This window comes from Peromyscus maniculatus, chromosome 5 (assembly GCF_049852395.1).
Source record: "Peromyscus maniculatus bairdii isolate BWxNUB_F1_BW_parent chromosome 5, HU_Pman_BW_mat_3.1, whole genome shotgun sequence".
NCBI classification, from domain to species: domain Eukaryota; kingdom Metazoa; phylum Chordata; class Mammalia; order Rodentia; family Cricetidae; genus Peromyscus; species Peromyscus maniculatus.
The window spans coordinates 23213229-23240746 of NC_134856.1; the positions used below are offsets into that span (position 1 = coordinate 23213229).

Sequence of the window (27518 nt, forward strand, 5' to 3'; positions counted from 1 at the left end):
TCTCTTTAGCTCACAGGAAGGAGACTGTTTGGTTCAGAGCATTTTGCCTTTGTAAATATAAATAGATCCAGATGAGACCGAGCTGGGAAACAATTTGTGTCAGATCATACTTGTTTGGGAGTGAGAAGTGGGTTTCTCCTCCAGCACTGAGCAATCCCACGCCCCTGAGCACTGTGTGCACTCACAGTGCTCCCTAGACTAGAGGCAGTAGCAGTGATCTCTACCTCCAGAGCTGCTTGGCAGTCTGTACTTCCTGGTGGTACAATTCAGTAAGGATGCCTTTCTCTAAGCTCACTGCCAGACTTGCTCAGGTTGCGACTCCAAAGCCATAATCACCAGACAGCTGTCCCTTGAGGCAATGCCAGCAGAAACTATAACTCCGGCACAGCACTGATAAGCACATGAATAATGTATCTGATGTAATGGGTTTTGAGTTATTAGAGGGACATAGGGTTGGGACGGGTAGATCAGACCTCAATATTTGCAGCTGACTTCCAGGACACAAGTCTCCAGGGCAGATGCCCATCCTTGTCAAAGACCTGTCATAGGCTTTCTTTGGGAAAAAAAAGCCAAACACTAATAGCTATCTTGGTAGCGTGGCAGACATGTTTGCATTGGAAGATACACCATCCCTGAATAGTCACACAATGAGGTATCCCAGCCTCCTGTAAGACTTTTGAGAAATCAGGACACCTTTCCCAATTAGGACACTAACTGTCGAGTCACCCCTGCTCCTCCAGTCCTAAATAAAGCCTGCTCTGTTCCCATTAAGTCCTTTCTTAATTAGCTGAAATACAAATCAGGATGTGGTGCAGTACTGTCAGTTACACTATACCAGTTAAGCCTCATCCAACCAGCAGCCCTCTGAAAATTATGACCGCATGCATCATGGTGGCACTGTACCTTTGCCAGTGTGAGTGACAGCCACCTCCACTGGACAGAGACTCCCCCACTTACCCTGATCAATCCTCATTATCTCCCCAGTGATGGAGCTGTATGCGCATCAGTTTTCACTGGTCACCTCATAGTCATAGAAAGGCTAAAGGCAGTGTCATGATGCAAAAGCAGAGTTCTGTAATCAAAACTATGCATTCACCTAAGGTGGGCTAATTAAAGCTCATGTGGTCATTCAAACTATCTGCGGAGAGGAGTTTCTCTGTGCAATAAAAAGTCTTTCTAAGCATTTAACATTTTAGGAAGCTGACCTTTAACTTTTACATGCATCCCTCCCATCCCTCCACCTTGATCTCCTTCGAACAATGATTTGATTTTTAAATACCAGGAGTTAATAATACCCAGGTACTAATCCTTCCTTTACTTATCTGCTGTCAAGACCAAACCTGCCCAAGAGAAAACAAGTCTTTCCAGAAAATCTCTATGGGAGATATTTTCTGGGGGAAGACTGAACTAATCTGATGCTTATTAATTTCAGAAACTACCTTACGGCACGAACCTAAGCAAACAAAATGCTCACCGCCTGTGTCCACACACTCATCTCTCGGAAGCCATATCTTCCGCCTGTGCCTATGCTCCTAGACAAAGGGCCTCCAGACAGCGGCTAATGGCTCCCTCACCACTTCCTGCCTTGACAGGCTACTCAGAATCTAAAAGAAAAGAGTATCTCGAGGTGCATGGAACCGCCTGTGCCTTCTGTCTAGTTCTATGTGTGACATAAAAATCATGCTTTATATTCTCTACAAAGACAGACACAATAGTTATTCTGCTTCCTGGAGATTAAGAACAAAGGCCAGGCTATTTACATCCCAGATGGTTACCATGACCAATGCTTTTCTGTCTCCTTTTTTCTCCCTTCTGGTCTCTGCCTTCCTGCTGAACCTGAGGAGAATCTGCCATTGATGAGCAAGGCCACTTCATTTGCACACCCATCACACTGGCTCCATGCTGCCAGAGCTGCTGGTGGCTGTTTCCTGTTTGTGGAAGATGGAAGAGAGAAGATGGAAGGGTGTGGAATGAGGAAACAGAAGACGCTACAAGAAGAAAGAAGCTTGTAAGAGAACACAGGATTCTGACGTCATTTCCAACGTGACTGGCGCTTTTGCTCCAAAGACATTCCCAGGGTCCTTTCAAAGATGAGTGTCCTCTAAGCAACTGTCTACTTTCCTAAGGTTTTTGTTTTGTTTTGTTTTGTGTGTGTGTGTGTGTGTGTGTGTGTGTGTGTGTTGCAGGGGCGTGTGTGTGCTGCTGTATGGGCAGGCATGTATGTGGGTGCATGTGCCTGTGTGCACCCAGAGGTTGGAGGAAAATATTCTCTCCCCCTCTGTGTAAGCATTGTGGGACTTCTAAAACAAAGATCTAGCTCCTAAGAGTGAGGGGTAATAAAGACACCCCCAAAGTAAAGATCTGCAAGTGGCCTTTTCAAGCACGCATGCTCCAGTGTAATACACAGTCCCTAAAACATGGGACTGCATACCATCCTGCGGCAAACTGAAAGGACCACACAGATGAGGGTGTGAGATGTGTTCTGTGTTGGTCGCCAAAAGTTTTCATTTGTTTTTTAATTTACTTTAAATTGTGTGTGTGTGTGTGTGTGTGTGTGTGTGTGTGTGTGTGTGTGTGTGTGTGTATACACGCACGCGCACGCAGGTGCTCTTGCAGGCCAGAAGAGGATGTTGGAGGTGGAGTTAGAGGAGGTTGCCGGCCCTCTGATGTGGGAGCTAGGAGCTGAACTTGAGTCTACAAAGTACAGCAAATGCTTTAACTGCTGAACCGTCTCTCCAGAACCTGCAACCAAGTTTTTATGGGCACCTAGAAAGAGATCATGAGCCATTATAAATATGTCCACGAAGCGTGCACACCAGGGTCCTGAAACGGTGACAGTGTGGTGGAGAAGTCGTGTGGGCAAACACCCACTGTGCAGCCGGGATGATAAGGACTGGATCACAGGGCTCTGGAAGGAAGGGTCCCTAGATTTACCGCTTTGTAAAAACGAAACAGCAGGACGGAAACACCACAGGCTTTGCTGTCAGGTGGGCTGAAGGGGGAGGGAAACTGCGTTTACCTGGGGAGTAGGGACCAGTCTTTCTAAGGTGACAGTCTTCCTGAGGTGACAGGTCACATCCCATCCCTACCGAGAAGCTGAGGGGGTCTCGTTGCAAGCCAGAGTCACAAGAGAGCTTTGCCATTCTTGCCCCAGAGGACTGAACTCCACAAAGTTTAAATGGGGAATGTGGGCTTGAACCACAGGCTGCCCCATCCAGCCACAGAAGTCACAGAGAAGTAACTCGTGACAGTCACTGGCCAATGACAGCACCCACGTGGAAGGCACAGCCTCACTTACCCAGCCTCCTAATTTGCTCCATTTCTGAGGCCTGAGTTTCCCTCGCTTCCTTTCCCGGTTCCTCTTTCTTTTTCTCCTTGTTTAGTCTCTTCCCTCTAATCTCAGTCAAAACGAAGCACAAATCCAGTGACCGCCTGCAGGGTCTCCTCAGCAAAGAGACATACTTTCTCTGAGCACTTAGCTTCCTTCCTGGTCACAGACAATCAAAAATCAACTCCCTGGGTTGTTAGAAAAACGCAATCAGTGAGCCAGATGGTGGTAACACACGCCTCTAATCCCAGCACTCGGGAGGCAGAGGCAGGTAGATATCTCTGAGTTTGAGGCCAGCCTGGTCTACAGAGAGTTCCAGGACAGCTAGGGCTACACAGAGAAACCCTGTCTGGAAAAAGAAAAAACAAAACAAAACCCCAAAACAATCAAGCAAACAAAAACCTTAACCCCGGGCTGGAGAGATGGCTCAGAGGTTAAGAGCACTGACTGCTCTTCCAGAGGTCCTGAGTTCAATTCCCAGCACCCACATGGTGGCTCATAACCATCTGTAATGAGATCTGGTGCCCTCTTCTGTATACATAATAAATAAATAAACCTTTAAAAAAAAAAACTCAAACCAAACCAAACAAACAAACAAACAAAATTGGTGTCTCTATGGACGCCTCAGAAGGCCTGGAGCACAACACTTCTATAAACCTTATAGCCTCTGCTGATAAGCTTCCTGCATGACAACTGCGAAGTTCAGTTAAAAACAATAACAGGATCGTGTACTAACGAAGAAAAGAGCCACAACAACAGAGCATTCATTTAGCTTTAGACAACTCAGACTTGAAGATTCATTACAAAGACGCTTCTAGAATTCATGTGTTCTACATTTTTCATTGTAGCAATTGACAGGTCAATGGGTTAACATGCAGAGTGTGAGAGAGCAGTGACCTCAGGGTTTTTTTAGTCACAGAGCCCACATTAAGTCTAAGACCCTTTTTTTTTTTTTAAATTAAAGATCACCTTAGCTAATAGATTAATAGAGGTTCAAAATGCATTCTGGTGATTGAAATGCATGTGGTTTCTTTCACTAGGAAGTGTTAAGGCCAGGCGTGGTAATGCTTCCCTGCAATTCTAGTGCTCAGAGGCTGAGGCAGGAAGAGCAAGAGTCCAGGACCAGGTGAGGCTCAGTAGTGAAGGCACTGGCCAAAGCCTGCGGGCCTGAGTTCAGTCCCGGGTTCACCACGGTGGGAGGAGAGAACAGACTTCCTTCAAACTGTCCTCTGATTGCCACATGTGCATGATGGCACTCATACACACACGTACACATGTACGCACACTCACACACATCTATTACATATATCAAACGCAATAAAAAAGTTAAAGAAAAGAGTTCAGAAGAAGCCTGGACTTAAGTTTCATTGTCTTTAATCGTCGTATAACCTGGTGGTGGGGGTGGAGAAAAGAACCAGATAAGCAGGGTTCACCTTTCTGGGCTGAAGTGTAAACAGAGATCACATCCTTAATGCTGTATTTGACCTTCAGTCAAGCAAACACCTGCCCAGAGAGTCTCAGAATAATGAGACTGAGAAAGCGAGCGTGTTCCGGTTCACATTTCCCAGGCTGGCGCCACTCCAAGGACTAGTCACCTGACTTTGTGCTCCTCGCTCCCAAATCAAAAGAGTCGATTTCACCCAGATGGCAGTTTCTCGTCACAGTCTGTGGTGGGGATTTAGGAGGGTCTTGTGCCTCTGAGAATTACTGAAGCTTTAAACAAACCAGATCACACAGGACAGAGACAAAGAAACATAAAGCAGCTTTGAGCTGTCTTCAAAAGCTGTGTGGTCACCAAGACCGTCAGGAAAGAGGACACAGAGAAAAGCAAAGAGAAAGGCACAAAACCAAGTCATGGTCCCAGCAGACAATTAATCTGATGATGACTTTGAAGTTGGTCAGCTTCTCTGCAAATTTACTATGACATTACGTTACCTCAGCCTGCTCTGGAGCAGGTTTCTCCACAGTGAGTATATGCACGCATAGCCCATCTCTAAGACACACTGGGCTAGCCACTACCTCGTCGTAATTATAAGGCTCACACCACAGGTAGGCGATGTACCATCACAATGAGTCATGCTATGCATGAAGAGCCATGACAGAGGGGACAAGGCTCGGTAACCTGAACCCCATATTTCCATGTGACAACGTTGGAAACCAGGCCCCTGCCCACCTGGGAAACTGTCCATTTTCTCTCATTTGAATCAGCCTTCCCACATGCTGGCACCCATGTGCTCTAACAGGATGGAGGATCTTGTCCCTGTGAGCTGTGCTTAACCAATCAAGAGAGCAGAGGGACCCACTGGGCCACTAACAGATCTCCTGAATGGATCCCACAGCTCAGAAACGCAGCAATTGAATGCTCACGGAAAAGCTGTGTAAATATAAATAACCTACGGCGAACCTGAAATGCCATTTACAGCAAGCTAGAGGTTGGGGTGATGGCAGGCCCCTGCAGAAAGTGACGGGGCTGTCCTCAGAGCTGGGCAGGACACACACCTGAAGGGCAGGGGTGGAGGCAGGGAGGAGGACAGGAAAGCAGGCTAACAACTTCCGGAGCCCCCATTTCAGCACTAGGGAGGTCTGAAAATCTCAAATTTCTGCAACCTAACTATACAGTGTGTGTTGGGAGGGGGGCGGTGAGATTGATCTGAGATCCTGTCGCCCACCCAGTCCTCTCCCTGGTCATCAGTGTCAGAGGGAATCTTTTGTGTGAAAAGGAGAGAGGACAGAAAAGAGGCGAGGGACGGCAGAGAGAAGGATGTCTAAGTACTGTTTCCCGGCAGGGCTGTTAGAATGTCCACAGCAGGAAGATGGAGAGAACAGAGAAGGGGAGGGAGACATAAAAAGGAGTTCTGCTGTGGGATGTTCTGTATGTCCTGTGGGAGCCCGTTCTCGGGTTCCTCCTGGCTTTACCCAGCAGGTCCGCATAGAGGATGATCAGGACCACAAGCCTGAGTGCAGGTGTCTGAGATGGTCTGCACTTGGCTGTGCTGGGGAATGGTCTGTATGTCAAGTTGCTCTGATTGGTCAATAAATAAAACCTGATTGGCCGTGGCTAGGCAGGAAGTATAGGTGGGACTAACAGAGAGGAGAAAAGAAAGAACAGGAAGGCAGAAGGAGCCACAGCCAGCCGCCGCCAGGACAAGCAGAATGTGAAGAGGCCGGTAAGCCACGAGCTACATGGCAAGGTATAGATTTGTAGAAATGGGTTAATTTAAGATATAAGAACAGTTAGCAAAAAGCCTGCCACGGCCATACAGTTTGTAAGCAATATAAGTCTCTGTGTTTACTTGGTTGGGTCTGAGCGGCTGTGGGACTGGCGGGTGACAGAGATTTGTCCTGACTGTGGGACAGGCAGGAAAACTCTAGCTACAGAATTATGTAGAAAGAATGAAGTTGTGCTTCAGAATCATCTTCCCTGCAAAGCCTGCACCCGACATAACCATGAACTGTGCCACACAGAGAGCCGTTCACCTTAATGTCACACGGAAAGCCATGTGCTTTAACAGGTTGTTTTAAGAATGTTTGCTCTCTCTTTCTCCCTCCCTTCCTCTCCCTCTCTGTTTGTCTCTGCTCCCACCCCCAACCACAGAGCTCTTCAGTCACACACACTGGTGTGAGTGAATTACAGCAACCACTCTGAAGTATCTACCTAAGAACCCGGGGCCACGGGGCTACAGGAGGAGGACAATGGGCTGACAGCCATAAAGGCTCTTTTTACACATTTATTGCTACGCCTGATTCATATCAGCTGTGCCTATCAGTGGGTTTTGCTGAAGCATGCTCACCTTGGGCAGCCTTCCCACCACCCTCCCCACGGCTCCTCTACCTCCGATCTGCCCGGTCCCCTCACCATCCCTAGCTGTGTCTCTATTACTTTCAGGGCATCTTTTTTGTAATTATCATTCTGATTTGCCACATGACAACATGAGAGAAAACTCACAGTACTTGACTTCCTGCATCTGAGGTTAACCTACAACTTGATTCATTTTTCCTGCAAATGACAAGACTCCATTCTTCTCTGTACTAGGTAATATTCCATTTTGTCTAAGAACCATGTTTTCTTTATCCATTCATCTGCCGATTCTCTTGGCTATTCTGAGCAGGTCCACAATAAGCATAGGTGGGTGGGTCTCTTCTGCATCCTGACGTCATTGCTTGCAAACACACCCAGCTGTGTACATACAGCTGGGCCACTTGACCAGGGTTGCATTTTATGCTTCCTTATAATGTTTGGGAGATTTTTCAAAGCAGGAGCTAAAAGCCTAGTTAGCTGCATGGTAAACAAACAAACAAACAAACAAACAAAATCCAAACGCAAAAGGAAGAGAAACTTTGCAAAGCATATTGGCCACAGCAGGGGCAGCAAGCTGTCTGCTTTGTAAAGAGTGTGGCAGAAAAACAGAGCGCGGAAAGCTATGCCAAGATGAACATCCGAAAAAAGGCAGCGTAGAGAAAGACTGGAAGGCTTCGGGAAACAAACGGCGCATGCTCAGGCCAGCCTGCGGAGAAAGACAGCATGCCCGCCCGTCTCTGGGCTTCATGTGACAGATGGAGCTTGCTAAAGGAATATGGGAGCTGGTGCTGTGTAAATGTACTGTAAAGGACTAGACACCTCCTGGCCCAGCGCTTTGGGGTTCTCTCGGCTCATCAGTCCATTCTCACTCTTGCTGGTGCTTTCCTTTTTATTAATAAACTGTTTATTTCTGAGCGTGCATCAGCGGTCCAGTTCTTTGTCATAGATACAAGAACCTAACTACTTCAGCAGAGACCAGACCTGCTCATATAGCAAAAGTACTGGAGACAGGTAGAGCCCAGAGACAGAGAACATGAGGAGCTGAAGAGCTGGCTACCAGGAGCTTCTCTGCTTTGCCTCCAGCGTGCTCTGTGCTGTGGCGATGCCTGGCTTCAGCCTCCAGCTCAGGGTGGTACCCACCACAGCTGAGAGGATAAACTACCCAAATCCCTGATGTAAACAGCTTTCAAAAGACGTCGTGGGACCCCGACCTCCTTAGTCTGGCTCCTCTCTGTACAACCAGCCTGGACAGTGCTTGCGACATTCTGGGGCCTGCAGTCTGTCAGCCTCTCAAATTCCTCACACATCCGAGGAGGAGCTTCCAGCTGTTTGCCTCTTGACTAATTTCTTAGGTGAGTTTGCAAGCACCTACGTGATGTCAAAGATCCTTTCAAATCCTCTGTGAAGTATACACGTTTGTTCATGAGGACTTTGAGAGCAAAGTCTCACGGCAGATTGCTATGGGTGACCAAGCTGAGACCAAGCAGAGGGAGCAGACTAAGCAAAGATCCGCTTGAGGCAAAGAATGCTCCTCACACTTACTCATATGAAATTTTTATGAGGCAAGTGTTACATCACCATGGACTACTACATACAGAAATTATGAAATTATTAAGTTCCATTAGGAGCTAGAACAAAATTTAACTGATATACACATGTATAAATGTATGTATATAAATAAATATATAATGTATAATATATACTATATATGTATATAATGTGTATACACAATATGTATATATGTGTATAATATATACACTATATAAATGTCTGTATGTTAACAAACAATGAATTGCTGTGTTCCTTAAAGTGGCAACTTTGATAACACTTAAGTTGCAAGATGAAAGCATCTACTTAGGCAGCTAAGAACCAATCAAGGCTTTAAGAACCTCGCTAATGCCAGGCAGTGGTGGCGCACTTCTTTAGTCCCAGCACTCAGGAGGCAGAGCCGGGTGGATCTCTGTTGAGTTCAAGGACAGCATGGTCTACAGAGTGAGTTCCAGGACAGGCACCAAAGCTACACAGAGAAACCCTGTCTCAAAAAACAAAACAGAAAGAGAGAGAGAGAGAGAGAGAGAGAGAGAGAGAGAGAGAGAGAGAGAGGAAGGAAGGAAGGAAGGAAGGAAGGAAGGAAGGAAGGAAGGAAGGAAAGAAAGAAAGAAAGAAAGAAAGAAAGAAAGAAAGAAAGAAAGAAAGAAAGAAAGAAAGAAAGAAAGAAAGAAAGAAAGAAAGAAAAGAACCTTGCTGCTGCTTTGCCCCCAGCCCTGGGACATCTTTGATCGACAGTTCATCAAATGAAGACTTTCCCTTCATTTGGTGCAAACAGAGACATTTCCAGGTAAGCCAGCAAATGCTCTGGCTGGGGTGAAGCTGTCTGAAACAGCCTCAATCTTCTTCAGTCAAGTGGTCTTACTGTTCTCATCTTTTCTTGAGTTCTTCACCCAGCTGTGACACCCAGCAGCAGAAGCCAGCCTTGTCCTTGTGTTATATGTCTGTGAAGTTCAAATTCAGCCTAGCTGGCCCTCAAGCACATTTCTTACCGAACAGGTTTTACACTCTGATTTGGGCCAATGAAAACCTGCCACCCTCTCTGGTGACACCCACCAGGCTGAAGTTCCTAAGTCCTAATTCACCTGCCATCCAAGAAGCCCCTAAAGCTACAAATGGAGTTTTAGAATCTCTCATTTTGGTAGAAAACCATGGCTGTCCTTAGAGTCTCAAACATGGTGGCTATAACATGGAACTTAGAATAACACAAACCATTTCTATTCGTCTTATAATAAGTGTAACACAATGTAGTCTCAATTAGACTCCACTATTAGCTGTGGGGCTGAGAACAAGCCCTTCAGACTCTCTGAACCTTAGTGTGCTTTTCTAGAACATGATGGTCATAGTATCTGCTGCCCATGTGACATAAGGGAATGTGTACCCACGTCCAACCGAGAGTAACTACACACACTGGACAAGATGTACCTAAAAGTGGCAAAAAAAAAAAAATCAGAGACAAATAACCTCACCCTAGGAAAAGAAAGACTGGCAGGAAAGAGTTGGGCACTGGGGGAAGGAAAAACCAAACAAAAAAAAACCAACTCACTTGGTGAGGCAAAAGCCAGGTGTGCTGTTGACCATGAGCTCCCACAGAACTATGAGCGGATGGACAGGACAGAAGTCACTATCAAAACGGGAGGGGCTGATGATGCCTGCTTACTCTGAGGAGTTAAAGGTGTACAACCCAATGACAGCAGCAGTCAGCAAAACCACCCGGGTTGGAGCTCAGCTTCTAATTGTTACAAGTATCTAAATTTAAAGCAACTTTAATTTGTAACTTAAAAAAAAGTTCTTTTATAGACAACAAAACCACCTTCTCCTGGCACTGGAGAGAGAGCTCAGAGGTTAAGCTCACTGACTGTTTGTGCAAAGGACCAGGATTCAATTTCCAGCACCCTGAACCCATGTAACTCCAGTTTCATGGGATCTGACGCCCTCTTCTGGCCTCTGTGAGCACTGCATGCATGTAGTGCACATACAGACAGACAACTCTCAGATACACGAAATAAATGAAACATTTTAAACTGCCTTATCCTAAGACTGCCTTCTCCGAAGTAGAAGTATAATCGCCAAAATAATGGAACGGCCCAGAAACACCAGTGAAAGGGAGGAGAAACAGCAGGAGAGCAGACATGGAGGCCCAGGAAAGCTGAAGGGAAAGGGACTCTCAGAAGAGCAGCGTGGACTCAAAAACACTATAAACCAAGACCGAGAACTGCGGTATTCAGAAATTATAAAAACAAACCAAAATGGAATTTTCAGAATTGAAAAAGTAATTATATACTTAGGTTAATCTCCTTAAGAGGAGATTAAATACAGAAAGAGAAACTATGAACTGAAACAGATCAGAATAAATGAAATATATTTTAAAAAATCAGTATGTGATATAAGAAGGCCAAGAGGAGAGATGGAGAAATGGGAGACACGCACGCACGCACGCACGCACGCATGCACACACACAGTGGTGGCAGGGGCATGGGGCAGCATCGGGGGTGGGGGAGTATATAGAGAATTTATAAAACCCAGTAAGGAGCCACACCTTTAATCCCAGCACTCTGGAGGCAGAGCCAGGCAGATCTCTGTGAGTTCGAGGCCAGCCTGGTCTACAGAGTGAGATCCAGGAAAAAAAAACCTGTCTCAAAAAACCAACTAACCAACCAACTAACCAACCAACTAGCCAAACAAACAAACAAACAAAAAACCCGTAATGATTAAAGGAACTATACTGTCCTCAAATGGGAGTTGTTTAAAAAAAAAAAATAAGAAAACCACCAATTTTGATTATAGCAAAAAAACTAGAAAACCAAAGTCAAAGAAAAAGCCATAAAAGCAGGTAGAGAGAAAACATGACCCAGGGACAACAAAGTGACAGATTCTGAGGGACAGTCTGCTTTCCGAGAGAAACAATCAATTCAGAAGACAACGGACAATGTCTAGACCACACTTAAAAAGTCTGCAGGTGTGAAAACTAAGACTGTCCAGCTAACATATTCCCAGAGAGGAAAGGATACCTTGGGGGCAATAGAAGATGATTCTAGAATAAAGATCAAAGTCGGAAGATGTAGGTGAAATTCTAAACAGTCTTAGTAAATAAGAAACACAGAGCCAAATACAAGGAAATAGCCAAAGAGATCAGAGCAATAGCCACGACTAGCTTTAGCTTACCACCAGCAGTAGCTTCCCCAGAGAGTTTTATCCTGCCTGACTTGTGTTTTCATTGCCTTTCTGTACTGCCTTCTCATTGGCTCTTCCTTATCACTGCCCGTCTATACAGACCTCCAGGTCTCTATGGTTGGTACTGGGATTAAAGGCTCGTGTCACCACTCTTGGCTGTGTCCTTGACCACACAGAGACTCTGCCTGCCATGTGATCGGATTAAGGGTGTGGGCTAACACTGCTGGACTTCTGCTTAATGACTATTTGACCTCTGATCTGCAGGCAACTTTATTTATTAACATACAAATAAAATATCACATTTCATCACAAATAAAATATCACCACAGAAGAACATTAAAGAAAGAACGGTAACTGTGGGTAAATACACTGAATATTTCTAAAAGCAGCCGTGACGGGCTGCTGAGGCGCCTCAGAGGCTGAGAGTACGGGCTGCTCTTACAGACGGCCTGGCCTTTGGATCCCGGTGCCCACACGGTGGCTCCCAACTATCCTCAGCTCCAGTTCTGGGGGTCCAGTGCCTTCTTCTGACCTGTGGGTACCAGGCACATGTATGGTGCACATGCATACATGCAGACAAAACAGCCATACAGACAAAATAAATCAAAAAAAAAATTAAGTAACAATAAGTGTATACTCTTGGGTTGAAAATATACTAAGAAATTAAGATGTGTTGTAACAATTTGAGGGCTGGGGGCAAAAGAGTTAAAGTATTCTAGGATATTATTTATTTATTTATTTATTTATTTATTTTGGTTTTTCGAGACAGGGTTTCTCTGTGTAGCTTTGCGCCTTTCCTTGAACTTGTTTTGTTGAGCAGGCCTGCCTCTACCTCCCAAGTGCTGGGATTAAAGGTGTGCGCCACCACCGCCCGGAGGATATTTATTATTTAAAAAAAAAAAAAAAGATGGTTCCGTGCAGAAAAGCACTTGCCAGACAGGCCAGACAGCCTGAGTTCCATCTCCAGACGCCACAGGGTGGAAGGAGAAATGACTTCTCATGGTTGTCCTCTGACCTCCACACGTGCACTGTGGCCTGTGTTCTCCACGCCCACCCCAGACACACACACACACACACACACACACACACACACAAGCACATGCATGATGGTGATGATGATGATAATAATAATAATAAATAACATTGGGAAAAATTATTAAAGTTAAAAAACAAAGCCAGGCAGTGGTGGTGCACATCTTTAATCCCAGCACTGAAGAGGCAGAGGCAGATGGATCTCTGTGAGTTCTTCCAGGACAGCCAGGGCTACATAGTGAGACCCTGCCTCAAAAAACAAACAAACAAACAAACAAACAAACAAACAAAACTGACAATATACATTACTAAGTCAAAATTCTTTTGTAATTTCCCTTTGTTTTTGCACTAAAAGAATACTGGAGTACATCTAAAACTTTCAGCTAAAAGAGCCTTTAGCAAACATAACATTAAAAAATAATAGCTCTCACATCCCACTTCAGAGCAAGCAAGATGAATAAAAACAACACAGAGCAGGTAGAAAAAACAAGAAAGCATTTGCTTAAACACATCACAGTATGCTTAAGCTCGAGTCCCATATGCATTGACTAACCAAGCGTGCTGGAGGCCGGGCTTCAGAACGGACCGGGGAAGGGAACATCATAAGCTACTGATGGGAGATGCACTCAACTCACAAGGTGATAAAAGCTGAAGCCAAAGCTCAGAGTTTGGTGTTGACTCCTGCAGTCCCAGGATTGGGAGGCTGACGCAGAAGGATCACCCCAAGTTCAAGGTCAGCCTGGGCTACATCGTGAAAACCAGGCCAGGCCAGCCAGAGTCACATAGCAAAATCTCAAAAAATTAGATTTTAAAAAGGTGCTCACTCTGCAAGCCTGACAACCTGAATGCCATCCGGTTGACTGAGTCCCCAGAGCCCACATGAAACACCCTGCAACTGCACAGTTCCACACATGCATGCACATTCATTCTCTCTGTATATAATAATAAAACTTAGGAAAGTAAAACTTCAAAAGAGAACATATCACCACTAACCAAAGAAATCCTTGTAACTGTAAAAATGGAAAGTTAAGCAAGTCAGAAGACACAGTTCTTCTGTGTGAGTAAAGAATTCAACTTGTTAGGAACATGCTGCAGTTATGACTACATAAATTTGTCTACTGAGACCGCCTGCCTCAAAGAGCACAAAATAAAAAGTTGAGGAAGGAGAATAGTCAAAATGGTAACTATGATGGGGACTCAAATAAACTCTCTGTAATTACAGAGTTCAGTTTCATTTTATTTATTTATTTATTTATTTATTTTTTTATTTATTTATTGTGGGGGTTTCAAGACAGGCTTTCCCTGTGTAGCCCTGGCTGTCCTGGAACTCACTCTGTAGACCAGGCTGGACTCAAACTCACAGAGATCCTCCTGCTTCTGCCTCCCGAGTGCTGGATTAAAGACATGTGCCACCATGCAGGGCCAGACTTGATCACTGGAGATGCTAAACGTGACCAAATGAAAAGGAGGAAGTGCTGTAGCGTGTTCTCAACCACAGCATGCTAGCTAACGCACAGAGCATCCCCCAGCAGCAGGAGGGCATCACACAGAACCTAGCGCCTGCAAAGCACTGGGATCGCATGACTACCATCCCGACTTCATTAAAGTGAAGCCCAGGATGACTGAAAATTAAGAACGACACATCTAAGAAACTTGAGATTTTACAAAATGAGAATGGAAAAGAAAATTATTTTGAATGAACTACAAAAATCCGCCCAATAAAAACATAGCTGTGGAATGCAGGTGTGTATAACCACCATACCTGAAAATCACAAGTATTGAAAAAATAAAACTTTCAGTATGATCAGATGCTGTGATTGTGTGTATAGGAGCCACAAAAGATTGTTCAGATAAATTTCTATTTATTTATGCCGACTACTTCTAGATATAAGGTTATAAAGCTACTGAATATTTCTAGGTCCCAGTCCAAAACAAATGAGAAATGAATTTTTAAAGACATGATATCCAAAATAACTAAAATATTGCCCACTTAGGAATAAATCTAATTAGATTTATTCTTATAAATCTTATGAACACAGAAATCTATGTTTTATCAGGAGAAAAGTGTGTGTTACCAGTTCAGAGGTCAGGCTCAAGTGTTTTTCAACATCGCTTTCCCAGAACAGTGTTTTGAGGCAAGGTCTCACTTATTGGCTAGACTGGCTGTCAGGTAGGTCTCAGGGATCCTCCTCAGTCCTGGGATTAAAGGTGAGCAGAACTCCTTTTGATCTCTACATGGGTGCTGGGGAGCAATTACCCACTGAGCCCTCTCCAAGATACTCAAAGAAATCTCACCAAAGCTAAATAAATAAATAGAGAATACAATTCCCTGGCTTGGAAGGCTTGAAATGTAGATGCAATAGAAACTCATCAAAATCCCAAGTTTTCGTCTTTGTTGCTGCAGTTGTTTTCTTGGGTAAAATTTAAGAAACAGATTCTAAAATATTGTAAGTATGAAAGCCAAAGAATGGGCAGCAAATTCCTAAAGAATAAAGAACAAGGTATGAGATGCGTTCTACTCGATCTACTGATTCTAAACCCCAATAAAAGTACAGTGTGGTTGGTAGAAATTTTACTAACGGGGAACCAACAAGGCCCCACACAGACCAGGCACATTTGGGCTCTTGCTTTAAAATAAAAACAGACCTGTGTTGCAGTAAGAACACAAGGGAGTCTCTGCTAAATTATGCCAGAGTAAACATGTCCACTCCCCCAAAAATTCTCAAGTGAAAACTTGGCTTCTACTTTACATGATAAGCAAAAAAATAAATTCTAGTGAGTATTAGACATGAACTTGGAAGTTAAAACTGAAGTTTCTGGGAGATAATAGAGATTTGTATCTTCTAGGTGGAAAGAACTAAGTTACCAATGCAGAAGAAAGGACTAAGTTACCAAAGCAGAAGAAAGACTAAGTTACCAATGCTAAAGCCCCCACATAGAGGAAAGGGATCTGTAAAAGATTCAGATGCCAAAATGAAAAACCTTCTCTCATTAAGGAACTGAAAAAGCAAAAAGGAAAATCAGGATTCTACCACACTTTAAACAATGAACTTATCTCTAGAACATTTAAAAATTCCTGCAAGTCGGTAAGAAAAGGACAACTCGGTTGAACATGGCTAAAAGTTGTGCAGCCATGTCACAAAGCATCTTGAAATGGCCAGTGAGTATGTGAGAACGTAATCGACGTCATCAGTTAGAAAATACGTTAACTCCAGCACTCCGTACTACTACAAACCAAGATAAAGCATGGGGCCACTGGTACCACAAACCAGTGACAAGCTGTAGACCTGGCACCCGTAAGACCCAAGGAGCTGCCAAGGTTTCCCCAGCAGTACAACAGACAAGCAGTGGATAAGTCAGTTATAGTAATTCATAAGTGGTTTTTACACACAGTACCAAAAGTAAACAGTGAGAGCCACAAGCAACAGTGTTTATGAATATCACCAACCAACACAGAGAAGAATCCATGGTTCCGAATCCCTTTCTCAAAAAAGCAAGAACGAACACACTTAGAGAACCAAAGTACCATGGTTTAGGGGTATGTTCTTTGTTGGAAAACAGAAGAAAAGCAAAGTCCTGTTTAGCAAAAGGCGTGAGACAGCTCTTGGGGTTAAGGGAGGGTGGGAGCCGAGTGTGGCAAACCTGGGTGTTGTAATAGTCCCCTTTCTGTCCTGGGGTGTTTACCAACCATTCACTTTGTGGTAAATTCTTATATTCTGCACCTCATTTTGTCTAACTTTCTTTATACTTAAAAACTTTCAGTTAAAAGTACTTAAATAGTTGGGCTGTGGTGGCACATGCCTTTAATTCCAGCACTTGGGAGGCAGAGGCAAGTGCATTTCTGTGAGTTTAAGGCCAGCGTGGTCTACAGAGTGAGTTCCAGGACAGCCAAGACCACACAGAGAAACCCTGTCTTTAAAAACCCAAAAGAAAAAAAAAGTGTTAAAATAAATAATTCAAATTCATGTACACCAGAAATCTTGATAATAACTGTGCATAGCATCTTTAATGGAGTAGCTTCTTTTTTTCCTTTTAAATTGGCAAATGTCCCCACTTTAGTCCACTATTTTTTTTTAAAGATTTACTTATTTATATATATGAGCACTCCATCTTCCTGTACATAAGCAGGACAGAAGAGGACATCAGATCCCATTATAGATGGTTCTGATCCATCATGTGGTTGCTGGGAATTGAATTCAGGCCCTCAGGAAGAGCAACCAGTGCTCTTAACCACCGAGTCATCTCTCCAACCCTAGCCCATTTTTTTTATAGCTTTCTGTGCTTTTTGTTTTGTTTTCTGTTTTTAAGAGTCTGTGTAGCCTAGGCTGGACCTATGTAACCAAGGATGACATCAGAACTGTTTTAAAGACTTTACTTTTTTTTAGTTTGTGTATGTTGTCTATGCTGAGTATATGCCACATGTGTCTGGGTGCCTAGGAGGCCAGACCAGGCATCAGAGCCTCTAGATCTGGAGTCACAGGCAGTTGTAAGCTGTATAGCATGGATGCTGGGAACTGAACTCGGGTCCTCAGGAAATGCAGTACTTGCTGGGCCCATTTGTGTGTAGGGGGAGGGTCCTGGGAACCCAAGTCAGACTCCAGGCTGGGCAGCAAGCAGCTTTGTTCACAGAGCCATCTCAGCCTGACTCTGAACTCTTCGTCTCTATTTCCTGTGTTGGGATGATAGAGTCCACCACCACAGGCAGCCTTCTGTGGTGCCGGGGATCAAACCCAAGGCTTTATGCTTGCTAGGCAAGCATCTACCAACTGAGCTGATCCCCAGCCCTAACTTCCTACAGGTTACCATGAGGACCACCCATGGAGCATTCCTGGCCAGTTCAAAGTGGACAGTTTCCCTTCTGTCTCAATGCTCGTTATAAGTCCTAAGATCTTCCAGAGAATCTCTCACAGCTGACAACACAGGCTCTCTTCCGTCTTCACACGCCCGCCCTTTGCTTTTCCCAGGTCTCTCAGGGCCACTAACCCGGATTGTTCCCTTTTCCCCATGGTCACCCTAGCCCTGGTGGCCAAGACTAACAGCGCATTTCTCTCCTTACAAAGGCTATGCCGGCCATTTTCAGTCAGCTTCTTCCTTCCCTATTCCATCCCTGGGAGGCTGATCTCAAGGACCACATCACTAGGCCTCCCTGCCAGCTGGCTTCTGTTGGACTTTCACAATGATAGAAGTTGGATGGCAGGGAGCAGAACAAGGGCATGTCACCTTCTTGCTGTGATCTGTGTTTTGGGCAGGAGGAGGCTTCCTCCAGGATGGACTTCCTCCTCCCTGGCTCCAGCATTAATTTCTCTGGTCCAATCATTGCTTTGTGTCTCTTAGGCCTCCCTTGCTTTCTCTGACTCAGATACCAGGCCAGCCTCTGTCTTCATAAGTGCTCCATAAACCCTCCTCATTTGGTCAAAGTTGGACTCTGCTTTTAGGCTGGGACCCTGCACACTGGTAACATTAAATGGATTTATGTGGTTGTCTTATCATCTGTCATCCACTAGGCTGCAAGCATCATGACATTGGCACTTCTGAAGTTGCCAACAAACACTTGTTAATGATTTAGCAATTCAATGAATGAACTCACATGATTACATTCAAGACATAGTACAACTATTTTAAAGATGTTCCTGCTATGTTTGAGAGAGTACCAGCGTATCAGACCAAACATTCTAGCATCACTGGTTGGAAACAGCTTCTGTTGGCAGTGGGATCTGTACTCTCCAAGATAATTTCAATTGTTGCAGAAACAGCCTCTGCAAAAGCAGTGAGTTCTCAACTTAAAAACAGAATTCTACCTTCGTAGACTACATCATCAACGACAGATTCTAAGTGGACAAGATGAAATACACAAATGGACTCCCAACTGGAGTTCTAAATATTAGAAAACAACAAAGTTTAAGTAAAAAAGAAGACAAACCCCTCCCCCCGCCCCGCCACCTAATTTTTCATACCCTAGTGCAAATGACTGGGAAAGATGAATATTAGTGTACGATGATACAGAAAGTCAAATTCAACAGCAAGTGCTTTGTCAGCAAGGAGCTTCCTCACATTTTGTTGTTCCAGGTTTAAATGAAGGTAATCTAGGCACGTCCCAAAATTACAGTGCAAGAGACACATTAAAACGTACGGTTCAGGACCTTCTACAAAATGACCTGGAGCATTCCAAGTCCAGTTCACTAGTCAGAATCTCCATAACAAGGTCTGAAGCCCCACAGATTTTCTTTATTGTGGTTTTTTAAAAAAGGGCAAAACCCGTCAGGTTACCTACAAGCCACTGCCTGCACTAGCCTAGTATTTCAGACATAGGTATTCTCTACCAGAAAACATGTGAACTTTCATGTGAAGAAACCCAGTTTGTAAACATCACATCTGTGTGCACACTTCAACGGGAATTGTCATGTCACAGCAGGCCCTTGTAAGAGCAGTTTACCTAACACTGAGACTCTGGTAAGGTACAGTCTCAACTCCCGAAGATTTCAGCAGTTCGTCCCGTTTCTGAGGCCTCCTTCCTAGACAGCCGTCTAACTGTTTCTCTAATTTTTTAGTGATATTAGAATATTTACCAATATTGTAGTCATAAGAAGGGAAGGTCCAGTATCTCTAGCACCGTAGGAGTTCAGTATGATCTGTAACCTCCCATCATGCAAGCCAACTGGTTAATAAAGCAAGATCTTTCCAATATGGAAATACCCAGATTATGAGTGATTGCTAACTACCTTGATAACTCCTTGTTGAAGGAGTTTAAGAAGTAACTAACTCGTTAAATGTAGTTATATGGCCGGAGCCAGATAACTTGCTTTGTTTTCTGTCTAATCCCATGCAACAAAAGAATCCATTTTCCTTATTCATCCTCATAGGTCATATGAATATAGGAAATGACCACATCACCCTGTTATCAGATTGCTTCCCTGGTAACAAACGAACGGGTATTTTACACCTGATGGCAGTGATTGCCGGTAAAGCCAGCTGAGTTCAAACTAACCATCTTCCGTCTCTCTTCTCAATACATTCAGCAATATGTTAATGGGGGAGGTGTGCAATATGACATTCGATTCTTCAATGATAACGCTACATTCACTCATTGCTATTCTCATCTTATCCCACTTATGGGTCACCCAGTACGCAAAGACCCCATCTCCTGACAGGGTCAGGAAAGAGATATTTCTCTGCTAGTTTGAAAAAAAAAAAAAATCACAACTCGAGATGCCTTCCGGGCACCCAGGCTGGGCAGGCGGGAGGCCCAGCCCCGGGGACCGGGCGGCGTCTGGGGTGTTCGCAGCCAGGGCCCGGGCGTAGCCTCCCCGCAGTGCCCCGTCCTTACCCGCCAATCCACCGCCGCCGCCCCCGTCGCCCCCGTGGCCCTTCCTCCGTTGCAGGATGAAGTAGGGGTTGGCCCGCTCGGTGATCCACAGCGCGTTGGCCAGCAGCACCTCCTCCGGATTCACCCACATGGTCCCGGTGGCCGCGGGCAGTCGCACAAAGGGGCCCGCACACCGGTGCGCACTCCCGGGCACACGCGCGCCCGCCCGGCCGTGGGTGCGGCGGCCGCGATGGCCTTCAGCAGACGGCGGCCCGCGGCGCCTGGCCCGCGACAAAGACCCAGCGGGCGCCCGGGAACGACGACGGGGATCGGGACCGAGCAAGCAGCATCCTCCCCGCGGCGCCGCACTCGCCGGGCGCGCAGCCTCGAAGCCCGGCCCGGCCCACCGCGGCGCGAGCGAGCGGCTGGGCTCGGTCTCGGGGCGCGGCGGCGTTCAAGGGCGAGCTGGTGCGGGGACCCGAGCTCCCAAGCTGCCGTGGTCTCCAGCTGCCGCCGAGCCCGAGATCACCGTTCGTGGACACCGCGCGTCGGGGCAGCGAGCTGGAAGGACGCTCCGGACACTGCGAATGAATGACGACAGTGCGGCTCACTCGCCGCGAGCCCGGGTGACCGCGGGTGGCTTCGTGCGAGCCCGGTGGGGACGGTGTGCGGAGCGCTGGGCCCCACGCCCATCCCAGCGGGGAGGACGCTGCCCGCCCGCGAGAGCCTGCGTGTAAGCGTGAGTGTTCAAGGCTGACGCTCGGCGGGACAGCGCCACCCCTGCCCCGGAAACGTGTGCTCCCAGGTTCCAGATCTGGCGCTAGAGACCCGAGTCCGAGGTGGACGCAACCAATGATTGGTAATGTTTTTGTTTCCTGCATCCCTGGACCAAGTCACGCGCTAAACTTGTCACCGCCGGTGGCCCCGCCCCCTCCATTCCATTGTAATTAAAGTGGCCCAGCTCAATGCATTACATCACTTCTTTCCTTGACCTACAGGGCGTGAGCTATAGCGAAGTTGGAAGCGGCCCAAAAGCTTAGAACAACTAATTCTTGTCACAGCTGTTCCTATATCGGGCATTAAAAGCTTTGAGGGGGACTAGCATGGCAGAATTCAGATGTTTATCCAAACTTAATGGACGGATATATATATATATGAAAATTAAACTAGAGGAACACAGACCAGACACCTTCATCCTTAACGGTTTCTCCTTCATGCATGGAACCCCTCCTTGTGGTCTCAGCTCATCTACCTGCATATCTGATGCAACTAAACGCATTCACCCAAGAGATCAGAGAAATGTTTTCAGCAAAAGAGGCTTCCCTTCTCAGATGATGGGAGTTTCATAGACTCTGCGATGGCCCAAAGGTTGGCCAATCATGGAACTTCCCTTTTTTCAAATAACTAAACCATTCAAACACATTTTGTGTAGCAATGGTTTAAATGTGTCCCTCCGCCCCCAAATTCAGCCACTGTGACAGCATCCATCTGTGGGGCCATTAGAGGCAATCAGGCCAAGAGGGCGCCCTCCTCAGGGATTGGGTTAAGACACACAAAAAAAGCAGCAGGCAGGGGGTGGGTTAGTTTGTCCATCAGCTCGAACCTCTGAGGAAGCAGCCGTAGAACGCGCAGCAGGTGTGGCCCGTTTGCCGTAGCCTTACTGGCGTTGACAACCGTGAGAAGTGAATGTCCGTCCATTAAAATTACCCAGGCTCAACTATTTCATTATGGCAGCACAGGTTTGGGTGTCTCTGACTTTCTGTTGAGGACTCTTTCAGGTAGCCGTGAGCACAGTGCTGGCCATCCCAGTAAGTCTGTGTTCCCAGCCCTGAGGGCGCAGAAAGAATGCAAGGCTCTCCTCCCAGGACCACACCGGCCTCCCCCGCCCTGCAATCGTCTGTTTACATATCTATCCATTGACAAGTTCCCACTTATAGCCCAGAATGGCCTTGAACTCAAGATCCTCCTGCCTCAGCCTCTCAGGAAGCAAAAATGATGGGTTTGCTGGTTGGTCTGCACCTCCAGTCTCTTCAGGAAACATGGCCCTTCAGGCCTTTGAAGATGCTTAACATGTCTAACACAGACTCAAATACGTCACTTTGTAGAAGTATAGTTTTAAAAATGTAATAACCCCTTCAGGTTGAGGATGGAGACATCAGGGGCAGCCTAGGGTCAAGTCTCCCTACCCTGAGAAAAAGATGCATTAAACCGTCTCACAGTTAAATCTACTGATTTTCTCCTGTTTCTTGGTTTCCTATAAATGTAGGTACTTCTATGGGCCCAGTGGAGAGAAATTCAGTTTTTTCTCTCTTGTTTAGCTAAACCACAATAAAGATACTTTTCTCCATCAATTTCTGTCTCCTACAGAGAGGCTAAGGTGTTGGGTTGTGGACCTGAATATTAGGTAATAATTTGGCATTTCTGTCATAAAACCAGCAAAACAAAAACAAAAGCAAAACCAAAACAAAACATGTTTGTAAAAACTGCCTGCCTCTGCCTCCCGAGTGATGGGATTGAAGGCATGTGCCACCTCTAACTGACTTGTAACTAATTTTCAAACACTCTACAAAGTCCCTTGATAGCATCATTTGTTGCATCCTTATCCTGATCAAACATATGACTTGACACCCAAACCTCTACATGCCCTAAACGGCAAATTTAGCTTAGCTTTCTTTAGTCTCTTGGAACCAAATTACTATTTTCTTGTGCAGTACATGCATTCAGTCATCCACTCATTCATTTAACAGAATGTCTTCTATACCTGTGGCCTAGGGGCAGAAATTGAACAAAACAGAAAAATCTCTGCTTTTGTGAAACATAAAATTGTTATTAATAATAAAGCATTTATTTAAAAAAACAAAGAAAGAAAGAAAAAAGAAAAAGGAAAAAAGAAAAATGCTTGGAGAACAAAATTGGACCTTGAGCAGAATGAACACACACACACACACACACACACACACACACACACACACACACACACTCCCACACACAAACCTTAGTTATTTTCAAGTTTCTTGCAAGAATTGGTATATTTTACAGACTATCAGATAACCTGCAATAGAAAGACATTTTTAAAATGCAGAAATTACAAGGAGTTTTGGTGATCTGCTGGCACCAGGCATTTAGCAGATTTGTTAGGATCAGAGCCTGGGCCCTGGCGGCCCTAACAAGCTGGACTTGATCACCCCTTTTCAGCTGGCGATTTAACAGACAAGAGACAGTGAAAAGAAGAGAGAGGCGATTTCTCAATATGGCCACATTAGGAACAGATGTTTGTTAGCTTGTCCTCCTGTCCTCCAGTCTGTAACATGAATTGCTAAATGGTCTTATTAATAAAAACCCAGAGCCAGATATCAGGGTGAACGCTGAAAGATCAGAGAAGCAGAAGAAGCCACAGCCACCACCTATTACCTCACCAACTCCACGAATCCTGACTGAAACCCTCAGCCTCAAGAGCGTGAGTTCCTGTTTCCTCACACCTTATGTGCTTTTCTGCATGCTGCCATATTACTTTCTGGGATTAAAGGCATGTGTCCTTCCCAAGCAAAGACAAGATATCTCAAATGCTGGGATTAAAGGTGTGTACCACCACGCCTGGCTCTGTTCCCAGAGTGGCCTTGAACTCACAGATATCCAGACGGACTCTGCCTCCAAAGTGACAGGATTAAAGGTGTGTGCCACCAGGCCTGACCTCTATGTCTAATTTGGTGACTGGTTCTGTTCCCTGATCCCCAGATAAGTTTCATTGGGATGCCGGGCGGTGGTGCATGCCTTTAATCCCAGCATTCGAGAGGCAGAGCCAGGCGGATCTCTGTGAGTTCAAGGCCAGCCTGGGCTACCAAGTGAGTTCCAGGAAAGTCGCAAAGCTACACAGAGAAACCCTGTCTTGAAAAACCAAAAAAAAAAAAAAAAAAAGTAAAAAATAGTTTCATTGGGGTGCACAAATAAAATATCACCACACAAGTCCATCTTCAGGGTCCTGATATGCTATGAGATTTAGGTTTGGATGAAGGACAAGGACGTATGTGTAACTAAGCATCTCCAGTCAGGGTATGGTCCTACCAATCATTACTCTGCTTCTGTCTGTCCTGGAGGAGGTCTGGTAAGTATTAAACTGTATGAAATCTATGTCTGGGGCACAAGTGCCTTTTCTGGATGCCACCAGACTGAATTCAGCCTGTTCCTTCCAGCATGAGATTTTGGGGGGTGGGGATTCTAATTTCTTGGGAGCCATTATTTCAAAAGTATGGCATTTCTGGGGAGCACATGTCTGGGGAGCACTTATCTGGGGAGCACAAGTGTCTCTTTAGACTACCTTCATTCTGGCCAGGATGTTTATAATTCTCCTATCTGCATCTTTATTGAAATGTGGCTTTATAACAAAGAAATAATCAAATATATCTCAGTTAGAAATGATCCATGGAGACCCTAACTTTTTTAACAGTTCTGTGAGATAAATAGTATCTTTAGTTTCCTATTCATTCTTTTTTTAAGCCCAAACATGTCTTCATTTCACATGCAAAGGAAAACAGGGAACAGATGTTTAGATAGGGGTCAATGACGTACGTAACTGTCTGTACTGCCCTGAGCTTTCCTACTTCTCCCCAGATGGGAAGAACCAACACACTAAGACCTGGCCCCCTGAACAATTAAATAGTTTACTCCCCAGTACCAAGTTTGACCCAGGTGACTTTGTGGGGTAGTGAGCTTGTCTTTGACCGTTCTTACCTCATCCCTGCAATCGTGGTAGTATATTTTTCTCTTAATCCCCTCTTTTCCCAATAAGTTCTCTGCATTATCTTCTTGGGATGTCCCCACTCTTGGAAATATCATGGACACATAGGCATTATCTTATTTGTACCTATGCATCTCCAAACATACTCATCCTTCATGACCTAGGTCTCCCAGGGGCAAAGGGAATATGAATGTAGAAAACTAGTCTTCCTTCATCCCCCCCCCCCCCCCCCCCCGAGGTCCTGGTGTGCTTCATCAGTAGAGAATTCAGTTCCAGTTACTCAGAGGTAATTCACCAGGCAGTGGTAAAGGGCTACTACTTCCCAGAAGAAGCCCCCTGCTGTCTACCAAAGACAACATCTTCTTAAGGACCACATGCTTTAAATGGCCTCATCTTCCTTGCCAACCTGGAAGGATGGTAGCTCTGGAAGGCTCCTTGGGATTTCTCCTGTCTAGAGATAGAAGTGTGGCCGCTTGGTACAGATAAGGCTGGTGTAGTGGAGATCTGAGCCTTGGCAGTAGCTTTGATATTGAACATAGGATTCCTAACAGTGGGTCCAAGATGCAAAACCATCTGGAAAAACTAGATCGACCAGTCACCACAATGTCAGCTCTGCAATTACTACAGCTCATTCATGACACAGAAGCCACTTTTTTCTTCCAGTTCTAAGTGGCTGAACGGACAGATCTACAGCCAGGACCATCCTCACAGACAGGACTGAAGGAGCAAGAAAGCCCTCAAAAGCCAACACTCTGGTGTGTAACTGTGGTTCCTCCCTCCCTTCCTTCCTTCCATCCATCCATCCATCCATCCATCCATCCATCCATCCATTCATTTGTTCATTCTATTTTTGAATCCTGAGATGCTCCAGGAATAAAAAAATGAATGGAACATTATTTCTTTCCACAAGAGTCACTTGGGGCAGGCAGATTGCCTTGATTAGAGGCATCTGTATTCATGGAAGGAGGAAAAGAGGTTTCTTTATAGGGAACATGAAGTGCAGAATGGACAGAGACATAGGTGGAAGTTTCTGTCTTGTAAGCAACTCTCAAGTGACCACACAGAGGCTTAATAATAATTATAAATGCTCGGCCAATAGCTCAGGCTTGTTACTAGCCAAATCTTACATTTAAATTAACCCATATTTCTTATCTATGCTTTGCCACATGGCTTGGTACCTTTTTTCAGTACAACATGCCCATCTTGCTTCTCTCTACATCTGCTTGTGACTCCTCCAACTCCACCCTTCTTCCTCCCAGCATTCTTAGTTTGGCTCTCCTGCCTAATCTTATCCTGTTCAGTTATTGGCCAGTCAATTTCTTTGTTAAACCAATCACAGTGACATACACATATTCACACAGTGTAAAGAAATATTATACATAGAGACACATTTCCTAATTAATTATTTGTCGCTAAAGAGAGCAAGCATTAATGGTTGGAGAAGAGTGAGAAGGTGGTGCCTTTATATCACAGTAGAATGAGGGAATAGTCCACTTCAAAATTATGTATTATTGGTATTCTAAAATCAGATAGCAAATGTTTTCCCCAGGCTTAGCATTTGTGAGTCTGTAGGTGGCCAACAAAGATGTATTTACATAACTACTGGATTTCTAAACTTCAACTAGTTTCCTGACTTTAGAGAGAAAAAGACCCCAGGACCTTGGTTACTGTTACACTGGGTGTCCCAGTTAGCTTTTATCATCAACCAGAACATACAGAGGGAGCTTCAACTGAAGAACTGCCCAGATTGGGTTCGCCTGTGGTCATGTCTATAAGAGATTGTCTCTATTGATGACTGAGGTGGGAGGGCCTGGCTCACTGTGGGCGGGAACATTCCTAGGCAGGCGGGGCTGCACTGTATAAGAAAACCGAGAGCAAGCCAGAAAGCAGGTCTCCTCTATGGTGTGTGCGTGCGTTCCTATGTGACTTCTGCCCTGGCTCCCCTCGCTGACTGACTGTTACCTAGAAGCATAACCTGAAATCAACCCTTTCCTCCCCATGTTGCTTTTGGTCATCATGTTTATCACAGCAATAGAAAGTAAACTAGAACATGGAACCCTTCATTTTATATAGGAGGGAATTAAGGCCCCAGAAGCAGAGAGACTTACCTGGGATCTCTGATAACTTCTACTGGTTACTTTTACCTTACTATGACAGAATGCCAGACACAAACAGCTTAGAGAAATGACTTCTCTTGGCCTGAGGTTTCAGTCTGTGGTTGCTTGGCTCCATGTACCTGGATACATCATGGCAGGAGAAGCCTGTGGCAAAGGACAGATATCCACTTTATGGTTGATCAGGAAGCACAAGGATATGGTGGTATTTTATTTGTACTGAAATGTGATTTTGATTGTATGTTAATAAATAAAGTTGCCCTGGGGGTCAGAGCTATTAGAGCCATAGCAAGAGCGTGGTGGTGGTGGCGCACGCCTTTAATCCCAGCACTTGGTAGAAGAGCTAAGTAGATCTCTGTGTGTTCAGGGATACAGCCAGCATTGGAGACACATGCCTTTAAGACCTGGAGGACTGTACATACAGGCAGTGACGAGGCAGTCACATGTTTGGGTTTACAACCAATGAGAAGGCAGAACAGAAAGAC

The 27518-nt window shown here is 45.2% G+C and overlaps 1 protein-coding gene across 2 annotated transcripts in view; it reads right to left on the reverse strand.

The window, feature by feature from the left end:
* Window positions 1–20340, reverse strand: part of Tbc1d9 (TBC1 domain family member 9) — a 101153-nt gene extending 80813 nt beyond the window's left edge. For both annotated transcript variants that reach the window (XM_076571920.1, XM_006995735.4), the window contains exon 1: window positions 20206–20340. In XM_076571920.1, the coding sequence (XP_076428035.1) occupies window positions 20206–20335 (130 nt within the window). In that variant the 5' untranslated portion in view covers window positions 20336–20340. The remainder of the gene's footprint in view (window positions 1–20205) is intronic.
* Between the last annotated feature and the right edge of the window lie 7178 nt (window positions 20341–27518).